This window comes from Cyanistes caeruleus, chromosome 2 (genome assembly GCF_971803275.1).
Source record: "Cyanistes caeruleus chromosome 2, bCyaCae1.hap1.1, whole genome shotgun sequence".
In the NCBI taxonomy this organism is placed as follows: Eukaryota; Metazoa; Chordata; class Aves; order Passeriformes; family Paridae; genus Cyanistes; species Cyanistes caeruleus.
Window position 1 is genome coordinate 98912734 of NC_141702.1, and position 12050 is coordinate 98924783.

Sequence of the window (12050 nt, forward strand, 5' to 3'; positions counted from 1 at the left end):
CCTCCAGAGGAAGAAAAAGCTGAAAAGTTGTGTCTCTTCAAAGCCCCCACAGGGCTTTGTTCACTATTGGGTTTGTTCACTGTTATGTTTGTGGGATGCTCTCTGCAGCCTGTTGTACCAGGTTCAAAGAGGCCTGACCCTGCAGATGTGACTCAGGTATAATAAAGTTGGACCTTAAAAGATAATTCTCAGTCTAAAAAAAAAAGCCTGTGTGTCGCTACAGCGCTGGAAGGCCTGGGGGCTATGGGTTCAGGGGTTTCACACTGCCTACTCCATGGAAAAGCAGCATCCTCTACCTGGAAAACTTTCAAATGCACAGGTAGAAATTGAACGGCAAAGGCCCAACTTAAAACCAGGTTGTCACTTCTATGCTTAAAGCTGTCGTGTGTAACCATGAGGTAGGAAGGAGAGATAGAACTTTGTGTATTTTGACTTCATGCTTCTTGTGTAATTGCCTCTTTCTCCTCTCCAGCAGCTTGGGAGGGAAGAAAGACAACTAGTGTTGGTCCTCTGGAGTGGATACCAAAATCAAAAGGTTTTGGTCCCATGAACTAACATCACTGTCTACTACATTAATATGGTTATCTACTCCCCTTCCTGATTTCCGATATCATGTAGTCAGAAACTCCTTCCCCTTGGTTAGTGCCCAGCAATACCAAGGGTGCTGAACAGTATGTGAGCATTGAACTGCATGAACAGAAAAGCATGTCAATTTTTTATAGCAATGCAAGCGGTATGGTATTTTCTATAGACATGTTATCAAATGCCTGAACAGCTGAGTGGTTATGGGGAGTTCTTAAGCAATTTCTTTGAGCTGGAGTAAGTGAAACATTACAGTTAATTTCTCTTAATTATTGCTAGAATAGACCATCTCTAAAGCTGTGTCTTTCTATGCACCCTGTTGAATGAAAAATTTCCAGATGCTTTTGAGAGGAAGAAAAAACCCCAAAAAATGTGGGGGCTGGATTTCACTCTCAGAGGTAGACAGAGGACTTCTCTGGGGCTTCTGGAAGCAGAGTTGGTCAGCTGGTGTCAGGGGGAGCTGATCTCATGCTTATCTGATGGCAGAACGTGGCTATCAAACTGCTGGTGTTTCCCTAACAATGATAGGTGAGCGAGACTCCAGAGCTCGGTTGTATCAGATTGATCACACACATTTCCAGACAAGTTTTTTGAAAGTGGCTTCTAAAGGGACAAGAAGAAAAGCCTGAAGTAGAGAATCAGGGGCTGGCCTTGATCTGGCAGTGTGACATGAATTCAGTAAATCAGTGAGAGCTGCCCAAGTGTCTGTTTGCCTCGGGAATGGTTCAAGTGGCTCCTAGTGCAGGTCGGAGATCTCCTCTTGCCGGAGGGGACAAAGAATAGCAGTGAGGGAATACTTGCTATTATAAGCATGCTGGCTACTGGCCGGCTGTGTATTAGCAGTTCTAGAGCTGTGAAGCCATATTTCCGTGATAAAAGTGGAAAATAATACCTTTATGGAGATTACCTCAACCTTGCAACTGCCCTGCAGTTCATTAGAGTGATTGCTTTTGAATCATTTAAGGCATAGGGTGAGAAGGTGGTGCTGGTTCCTGAGACAACTACTTAGAATGAATTACTAAAGTTTGGAGGTAACTGTGGTTTTTAGCATTCGCCCATTGTTCAGGAGCTTCTGAGAGTGGCACGTTCCTTCCAGCTGGGTGTTTGACTCACAGTGACATTTGGAAACCACAAATGAGTTTAAAGCATCACAACTCAGAAACCACTTGGAGCACAATGCACCCGTTAAAGAGGTTAGGGTGGTATTTGTGTGCTCCTGAAAAAGAAGGAAAGACCATAGTGTCTCCTGAGAAAGCCGTTTTATGGGGTTCTTGTGCATAGCAGCCACAGAAGCAAGTCACTAGCTGAAGGCTTTCCTGTGTGGTTTTAAACTACAAACAACATTCAGAAATACCCAATTTCTTTAACTGCTTTCAGCACTGGTTGTGACCAAAGTCAAGCACAAAGGTACAAAGGGCTTTCTGTGCGTGCACAACTTTCATATTTGTTCTCACATGGAGAGGGGAACGTGGACATAAATGCACGGGTAAAATATCAAGCAGAGATTTCTTTCCTTAAAGACAATTGTGCTTGTTTCCCCTCCTGCTAATTATATCCTATAAATCCCCTACTCTCCCTACTCAGACAGTAACATTTTGTTACCTACATTCTGTCAGTAGACTTTACAAAGATCTCCAACACATGTTATAGAAGTTATTGCTATAGTACTATATATAACAGCTTTGCATAAGAGAATAGAAGGCTGCCACATTTAGAAAATGCAGGTGCTATGTAAGCCCCTTTCTGAAAGAAAGAACTTAGCTCAGTTTCCTTTGAAGAACCAGAGACTTGAAATTGAAAACTGTATTAATGCCATTGTCTCCTTGTATCAGCAGGTTCCAGAGAGATTCCTGGAAGTGGCTCAGATCACGTTACGGGAGTTTTTCAATGCCATTATCGCAGGCAAAGATGTTGATCCTTCCTGGAAGAAGGCCATATACAAGGTCATCTGTAAGCTGGACAGTGAGGTCCCTGAGATTTTCAAATCCCCAAACTGCCTACAAGAGCTTCTTCATGAGTAGAGAGTTCAGCAGCTATTTATGAATGTATGAAAGTAGCAGTCCCCTTCTGATGCCCAAGTCATGTGTGTCTCTATTTTAATTTCATATATATGTGTATCGCATACATATATATATGTATATGAAATTTGACTGATCCCTCCTGGATATAAGTTTTTGTTCAGTTCCAAGGGGATGGTTATTTTACTTCAGCCTTTGGTTTACTTTTGCCCGAGACCCTTAACATTTGAAGAATCAACGGGGTTAATTTTCAGGGAGAAGAGTTTGGAAGCGTGTAAAAGCCTGTCTTAGCAAGTTAGGGCATTATGTTTAAAAATGCTTTGTCAGATTTATTGCTTGCTGCAAAGTGGCATTTTGTCTTGGTGAGACTAATGTCATGGCACAATACTACAGACAATGAAGTTTATATTATGTTTATACTGCTAAAGGTCTGAACTCTGTGGAGTCACTTCATAAGCTTCGAGCTTTTTTATTTGTATTTATATACTTTTTAATCAATAACTAGATTTTGTTTCATACTTCAAAAAACTACATCTGTTTTAGGTACTCACTCCAAGAAGTGACACCCCAAAAAAGCAAACCCTATGCTTCATGTTTTCCTTACAGAAATGACAGATACCCTGCACCAGTAACCAACATGCCAGGTTCTTGTTTCTCTAAATTGCAGCAAGGGATGTTTGCACAAATCAAATACTGTTCTTGCGGGGTTAGGCCAGTAATTTCATGCACAATATTGTATCAACCACAGTAATTTTGGAACATGGTCAGCTTACTAAAGTGGAAGCATTTCACTCTCCATAGAGTAAAAATGAAACCTTCAGCACTGTATAATGAACACCATGTCTTGGTCTTACTTTAAGTGGCATAAGTCCCTAAGTTTATTCTTTTCTTAGTCCATTCTGCCTCCCAAGATCCCCTTTCCAACATACAAAGTTTCCTGTCCATATTTGACATCTGTCCTAAAAAGCACTTTTTGAATGATCTTAGATAAAGTAGAAGAGCCTTCATCTCACAGTGCTGAGGCAAAGGAAAGGAAAAAAATAAAAATAAAAAAAAAGGCTTGTTTGTAGCTATAAAGTATAATTAGCCTTTTTATTCTTTTTCAGAAGAATAAAAATTACATTTTCATAAAAATCTAATCAAGCATTGTACAAAAATCACAGTGTCCTCCTGGTTATGCAGGGTTCAGATACCCAAATTGGATTTTTAAAATTACAGTAAGTGCAGCTTTAAAAAAAAAAAAAAAAAAACTAAACAAGGAAAGAAAAAAATCTGTTTGGGCAATGTGGCTGCACTTGTCTTCTGAAGCTGGAGCTAGTGGTGACCAAAACCTGAGCTGCAGTGTAATGTCCCTGATGGACCTGGGTTTGCCTGAATGCTAGACCACGATACAACTGAAAAAAAGAAAGAAAGCTAGCTGCTAGTTCTCATGCTTTCTTTAGTGGCTCTCCTTTTCTCACGTTTTCAGAAAGAAATTGTCTCCAGAAGTTTGGGGGAAGGTTGAATATGCTATGGCACACTGTATTTGTCATTTTCTTTGTCGTCTTTTGTACGGATGCAGTAAGAATTTATTGTTATCATCAATAGTATTTTCCCCTACATAATTCAATCTAAATCTAGAGGAAGTTCCTAATTAGCCGTGAATTATATTTAGACCATTGAGGATATTGGTATCTTCTTTATTTTGAAATTGCATTTTGACTTTGGAGAGTGAAAGTTTACCCATGTGACTAAAGAGCTGACCTGATCATTGCAATTTCACTTCATTTACAAATACTGCTGATAGACAGAAATGTATGAAAGCAATTATTGTTAGCAGAAAGCCTTAAAAACCTGCTGACTTCAAATTAAACAGCACAATCCTCCGATTCCCTGTCATTCTTTTCAAGCACTGGCAGTATCTGTGGAGTATAGGCAATGCAGACAATAGCATGGGATGAAGTGCCAACATTTTCACTATGCATTAAAAGCAAAACAAATCTTGATCTTAGACTCCCTGAGAGTACCTAATACTGTACGTATCCTTACGGTAGACAGGATTTATTTTTTTTTCTTTCTTTTATTTTCTTACATTTTACTTCATTTTATTTTGTTTTCTTTATTTCATTTTTCCTTCTTTTTTTTTTTTTTTTTCTCTGTGTGTGCATGACTTGGTAAACATTACACTTCATAAAGATGTAACTCCAATGAATTCTAAGAAAGGATGAAAATTGTGTTCATGCACTTTTTTTGATTTATGGGAAGAAGTGGCATAAAATGCTCAAGTTTTAATACAGTAAGTTCATCATTGGCATACCATCAGATGCAAAATATTACTTTGCATTGTCACCTTGGACATAAGAAAGCAAAGCCATACTTTTATCATATTATGTGGACATACTACTAGCTACCATCTCAACCTGTGATTTTACCGTTGCTTTATATTATTATTATTATTATATTATTATTATTATATTATTATTAATATTATTATTATTTGGCTGCAATGGGATTCACATAATCTAAATAAGTGAAATTGTGTACTCAACACTTGATGTTGTTGCATTTATTTATTTATTTATGGGTAGTATAATCTCAATAGTAAATGAGGCATAGGAATTAGGAAATTTCATCTTAATTAGAAATTAGAAATTTCATCTTAAAAGCAAAATAAAAACCTCCTTGGTCTGAAAAAGGAATAAATGATAAAATGATCATTTCAGTTATGTGATTTTTCTGCATTTTATAGCCATATTGCCTTTGTGCCTCCCAATTCACCTGAAATTACAAATACATGGCATAGCTTGTACTAAATTCTAAGTAGAATGATCCAATCCAATTTCTTTTAAATTATCTCAATATTATTTCACTAAAAATGGCTAAAAGGCAAGAGGCTACTTTTATTGTAACAAAAGGTTTACATAGGAAAAGAATTTCAAAATCCATGTAGAAACCCCATCTTGCCATTCATTTACTGCTAATTCAGATTTATTTCTGCATATAAACTTGAGGTTATAGTCTGTGCCTAGACCTTAAATACACCAGCGGAAGGAGACAAAAAATCCTTCAAAATACCAGTTTTTCCCCCACAAGTACAATTGTTCTTGTGCCTTCTGTGGCTTACAATTTTCATCTTTTAAACTTTATTTTTCAATTACTACAGCTGCAATAAACACTGACCTTTTTTTTTCTTTTTTTTTTTCCCGGCTGTTTGACATGATGTTGATAGCTATGCATATTTTGTGTCTTTTTAAAAATTAAAAAAATAAAAAAAACAAAGCAGGAGAATACGTTTTTGAAGAAGAGAATTTTTAGAACAGTTTGATAATGCAAATTATTTTTTCTCAATTGTTTGAGCAGCATTCGAGTTTTGAAAATTCTTGTAGAAGCCAATTTTTTGTAACTGTGGTGCAAATCTTGTGTTTTCTTAGCCTGATGAAAAGTAGTATAGAAGCAATATTTCATACGTGACATATGTGCATATACAGATACGTATGTGGTCACACACACAGGACAACATGTGTGGGCATATGTATGTATATTTACACAAAAACATACACACACACACACACACAGAAAAGATGCGTATGAAGTGAAAAGCTTACCTTTTTCCTATCTAGATTAAGAACCTATTTTAGACATTTGTTATGTTTTGTGAAAAGAATGTTCTATTTGAAACTACAAAACATTTAATTCTTACTGTATCTCTGGTTGTTTAATGGGAACGTTTCACATTTAATGGTAAACACGTGGAAGATGTTAGAATGTAGTAATTATTTAAGGAAGTGTTCACCCATGTATTCCTGAGGTTTGCTTTGTGCCTCTGAGTATTATTTAATCAAAGTGTTTTAAGTTTGCAGAATCTTTGTTACTGTACCAGGTATGTGGGTGAACATTGAAAATCGAGGGGAACTTTTATAAAGCAATGTAAATATTCAACCTTACGGCTGTTCTTGCATAAAGGCATAAGATTTTAATAACTACATTCTGAAAACATCTGTTGACTTTATAAGAAACACTACAGTAACTGTGTAGATAGTTGAAAGCATTCTTGAAAATCCAGCTCTCTACTTTTAAAAGTTAAGTCTCTTTCATCAGATGTCAAGGGAATGGGTAATACAGTTTCTGTAAAATTGCAGAATTTTTTTCTATGTATATGAAGTCAGTTAATAGAAAAATGTTTTTTTTCCACAGGTTAATATTAATTAAGAAATAAAGGTGAAGATTTTGTGGCTTTAAAGATAGGATTTTCACCAGCAGCATTGAAAGATTATACATATATATATATACAGAAAGATATATATATATATATATTAAAAATGGAAAGTGGTTTACAAAACCCCCAAAATGAGCACTGTACATGAGAAGTGAAAGCAAAAACTATATTTGCCATGTGTATTATATAGCAATCATTGGTGTTAATAGTGCAAATGTTTCCTTCTGGTACCAACTCTGTGTTTGAAAATTCCAATACGCATTGTTTTCAAAAAGCTCCCCTTAAGGAATGTAACTGGTTTATATGAGTAAGCAGTTACTGTATTGCACTTAAATGTTCTGTTGAAGGAAATGCAATTTTGTTTTCTGTAGAACTGTTGGTTGTAAACCATCTATAAACTGAAGCTAAAAATGCTCATATTTAGAGCTGGGATGAAAACTGGTATTTAACCTTTGTATCTTCTTAGGAATATCCTTTTTAGTGTATGAAAGGTGGTGGCACTACGACTTTATTCAGTCTTTTCATCTGAGCCACAGTCACCTCTCTCCCAAAGCAGCCACCTTACAAATGCACAAATACTGGGATATGTAGAAACAAATCTAGAAGAAACAATGAGCTTACATTTTTCTCTAAAATCCATACCTTCTGCATTAATTGTACCACTTGAGTGAGATAGTAGACAAACACAATAACCATCTCATTACCATATTACATGTAAGAGTCAGAAACTAAAACAGGAGGGAAAAAAGCGCCTCTTTAGGTTGGTTTTAATGCTGCCCAGAAGAGTCAAAGGTTAAGGTTTAAACTGATATTGTCCCAGCCATTACTCATATGTATATAGTTACAAAAGTGACAAAACACTGCCTTTATATTATTTAGCAATATGTTGTAAATAGCATTATTAAGCTCTTTTTTTTGTAATAAAGACCCTTTAATTTGAAGATAGTACAATAACTGAACTGATAAAGTCAATTTTTGATTTTTTTTTTATTTTATTTTTTAGCTAGAGGCAATTTCAACTGTGGATTTTTTTGTTGTCGTCTATTGTTCTGAAGACTTTGCATAATTTATTGGTTTAATTTATCCTAATTTATTTGATGAAGGTGTACAATTTTGTATTACCAAGGATGTACTGTAATATTAATTGATGACAAGATAAAACAATAAGACTCCCCTGTCCGTTTGGAAAAAAAAAGGTGCAGTAGACAATTGATTGAAAAAAAGTTACAATTCTAGCTTGGCAGCTACTAAATTTAAGATAAACACAGGAAAAATGTTTGGGGGGGGGTGGATTTTATTTTGTGTGTTTAAAGCTTTTGTATACTCTCCAGACTTTTACCTTTTTGCTTTGTACCACTTAAAGGATACAGTAGTTCAATTGCCTTGTGTGCCTTCCATCTTCTCTAAACTGAATGTATGTGCAGTATATATGCAAGCTTGTGCAAAATAAAATATAAATTACAAGCTCATTGCCATTGTTTACATTTATTTCCAAAAGTTTATGTTGCCCCATGTCAAGAGGCGAACTCCTGAACTGCTTGGCTGTGGCCAGGCTGTGCCTAACACTGTCGTCCTCTGAAGGTTTTCTCTTCCCCTTAGTTCAAATTATTTATTAATGAAACTCCCAGCCCTCTTGCAAAATGGATATAATGATTTATGGCCTCGGTGCCCTACCTCCAGCACAGCGCCGGTTAAGATAATGAATGTTATTTTGCAATAGTCTATCTGCCAAGGAATAACTCCCTGGAAGAGACCTGTTATGTCTGAGGCATCGACAGCCCTTTAAATTAAATGTAGCCAATGTGAGCTAGAAGGTACTTTTGTTTATACTGTTTAATCATTTCCTGGGTATACATGCCATGCTGGTGTCCTGCAACAGGGAGTTCCTCAAGCTGGGTGAAAGCAGGGATAGTGCTTGTTGAGCTGTAGTGGTTCACATTTGGTTCACATTTGTTACTCCTACCAGTCTGGCCTTTTTACTGGTAGTGACCATCCTCTCTTTTTGTTACAGTCCATCACTCGTGGATCTCTTCTGTTTCAAGCTCTGTATCCATCAGCATTATATATAACTATTCTCTTCCTACACAATTCCTCAAAATGTGTTTGTTCATCATTTTTCTTTTGCTTTTTTCTGTGTCTGCTGTTTCATATGTTATCTTAAAATTTTGAGGTTGAGTGGACCTTTGATTTACATGATTGTCCGTGTTTCAGATATGAAAGTTCTCTTTTTGGCTTCGAATTGGTGCAGATGGCAGTAAGACTGTAGCTTATTTAGATCACGAAATCCTGCAAGACTCTTCTGATTTTGAAGGAGAAGCGTGTTAAAAATATATTTTGATCTGAGGTAATTTATTTTCAGTATCTTCCCTGATTCAGCCTCAGGACACCAGAGCTAAGCTGGAGCCTGAATCTAGTTTTAGCTTCATTGTAACAACCAAATAAATACTTCATATCTGCATCAGCAGTTAAAACTCCATGTATTTTTATACAACTGGAGTTGCATTTGTTGGGCCACCTCAACATGGGGTGTAAAGGTCTGTGGAAGGTCATGAAGTTACATCTACATAACTAATAGTCATATAAAAGTGAGAGCATCTCTGATTTTACTGCAAACAAATTGCCTCTCCTAGTTATATCTATCCACATTACCAAACCAACATACTAAAAAAAGTTTTGTGTTAGTTATCAAGACTTAACTATGATGCTGAGGGAGACAGAGATCATCCATCCTCAGGTACCCAGTTAATGGACCAAAGGATCTGAGCTGTGTGTGTAATTGCCAGCTCACTCTGTGCCCCTATCAGTTTTTCTCTCAAATATACTGGTTCTGTGAAAACACTATTTGTCGTTTTACCCTGCAGTGGAAAGCACACAGATCTCTAAATAAGAAATCCTAGTTATTGGCATCTCAGAATACTGCAGGAGTTCAGAGCTAGACTGGAACTTGGCAAGTAGTCCCTGTCATTGCAGAGGGCCAAATCAACTTTCCCAGGCTTCAAGCACCCTGAAATGATCCAAGTTCTGCAGATCTGGCCATCTGTGCTTGGAAATCCTCAGTTCCCCTAATACCTGGAATTTTTACAATAAGAAAGATACTATGTTCTAGCTTAAAAATCATAAGGAAGATATTAATTATCCCTGAGCAAGGCAAATAATTGAACAATTTCATGTCACTGAGACCATCACTAGCAACTGGGGTCTTTCACACATCACATTACTGAGCAGCTGAATGTGGAAGACTACGTTTTGTCATTTGAGAGCCTGAAAGGGTTAATTGCTCTCATTTTCTTGGTCTGTACCCTTATTTATGCCCAGTCTAGGTTGTGCCAAGACAATTTCTATGGAGATGATCCCTTCTGATCCAGTCTTCCCTCTTTGTTAGGAGGGAAAGGGAGAGTGGCAGCATACGACTGACTGTGTTTGGGAAATAATGGCAAATACATCCCTCAGCCTTTGCAATGGCTTCCAGCGCTCCCCCAAACTCATCTTAGTGACTTTTAAAATATGGCACTGCGTTTGTTTTAAGAACACAATATGAAAAATTGAATCTTTGCTAAATTCTGTTGTTGAATGGGGATGGAGGGCTCCCAGGGTGAAGGCAGAGCTGCTAGATAAGAAGGGCTGGGGGATAGGAGGGTTGTTTCCCTGCCTGGTCCAAGTGTTTGACCCTCTGGGCGCATTGGAGGGCCTGCCTGCTCTCCCAGCTTTTCAGTGGGCAGGGACATTTGCAGAAGCTGCCTGTTAAAGCTTGATGGATTGGTGTGTGCAGAAAATCCATCTATTGCTACAATGGCCATTTTTGGGTACGGTTTATTAGGACCACAACTGTACCTGTACCTCAAAGAGATGAAGGAGGTGTCTTTTATTTAAATGTTGAATTTTTTTTAGACACCCAAACGAATGCTGGTTGGCTTAGGTTAGCCTGACTCTTTCCAGAGCTGCAGAGCAGAGTGAGACACTGACTCTCCTTCAGAGAAAGGACTCCCCTTCCCCCCCCACTCTGCCCAGAGTCTGGGAGCCTGTGATTGCATTTTTGTGAATAAATCCTGGGCGAGTGAATAATGGTACTTTCCCATTTATTTGGGAATCAGTGTGAACAAACAAACAAACCAACAAACAAACAAGCTATTTGCTTCACAACAAAACACATGAAAATGAACTGCTGTTTGTACCCAAATGCAGATAATTGCATGCACGGTTTAATTTTATTCTTTAAAATTAGACTTAAGGTTGAGTCTCTATCTGGGCAAAGGAAAATAAAAACCGAGAAAGATGGCACAGATAGCTAAAGAAATACTACTGGCTCCAATGTAAATATGTTTGCGGTTTGCAAGAGACCTGCCAGTCAAGCAGCTGTGGGAGGTAACAGGGGAGAACGCATGAGAGGAAAAAGTCTTGTGGCAACAGTGGCCAGTTTCATTATGGCCACTGCCAGACTGTGAAACAACTCTGGGGGCTTGAAATCCTATTGCCTATTAAAACTGGGCATGACAGCTCTTTTTTATGCTTCACCAACCAGAGATGGAACAGTGTCCTAGGGGAAATAAGGAAAAATATTTATTACAAGTGTTTAACACCTTTTAGTACAAAACAACCCTAATATGCAGCACTCAAGGATAATTCATGCCAGCACATGTAAAACCAAGGGAAATCGCTTATCAGCTCAATAATTTGGTCAGAGCTTTTAAAGGAAGAGATGATACTCCAGTCAAAACCATAAGGCCAGATTTCTCTGAAGTGGAGGCACTTTAGATTTTTTTTTTCTAATATTATTTTTACAGTTTCTCAGTAATCCACACAAGGCTCTGACAACACACCCACCCCAGGGACTGCATGGCTGCCTGGCTTGGGCTGAGGTCTGACCATTCAGCCTGGGGGTTTACCTGCCCCTCACACATGGCAGTAGTTACTGGCATATTTAAGAAAGCCACAGGACAGTCAGGGTTGGATCTTGAACAGCACACGAGGCAGTGGTTTAAACTGCCTCAAAGGCTTATCTGAAAACCAGAGCTTGTCTCACACTGCAAACAGTCTGGAAGCATATGGGCACACGGGTCAAGGAGTGTATTTGAAATCTTTCCTGATAAAATGTGTGCATTTGGAAGCGGTATAATAAAAAATGAGCTTTACTGCTTTCTTAGGCGAACATATGCATCGTGACTCCCCAGCTCTGGGAGAAACCTAGAACTCTGGCGGGGGGAGCTCCACCACTCGCTGAGCGCCACAGGGAAAAATCTCCAGCACTTTCAAAAGGC

At 37.9% G+C, this 12050-nt stretch overlaps 1 protein-coding gene across 6 annotated transcripts in view; it reads left to right on the forward strand.

Moving 5' to 3' along the window:
• The window catches only part of PROX1 (prospero homeobox 1), a 45840-nt gene extending 41969 nt beyond the window's left edge, over window positions 1–3871 (forward strand). For 3 of the 6 annotated variants that reach the window (XM_086878646.1, XM_086878648.1, XM_086878649.1), the window contains one exon: window positions 2415–3871. In XM_086878646.1, coding sequence (XP_086734772.1) covers window positions 2415–2603 — 189 coding nt within the window. In that variant the 3' untranslated portion in view covers window positions 2604–3871. The remainder of the gene's footprint in view (window positions 1–2414) is intronic. The other 3 variants (XM_086878650.1, XM_086878652.1, XM_086878651.1) reach the window with 1 other exon arrangement.
• The last annotated feature ends 8179 nt before the right edge of the window (window positions 3872–12050 follow it).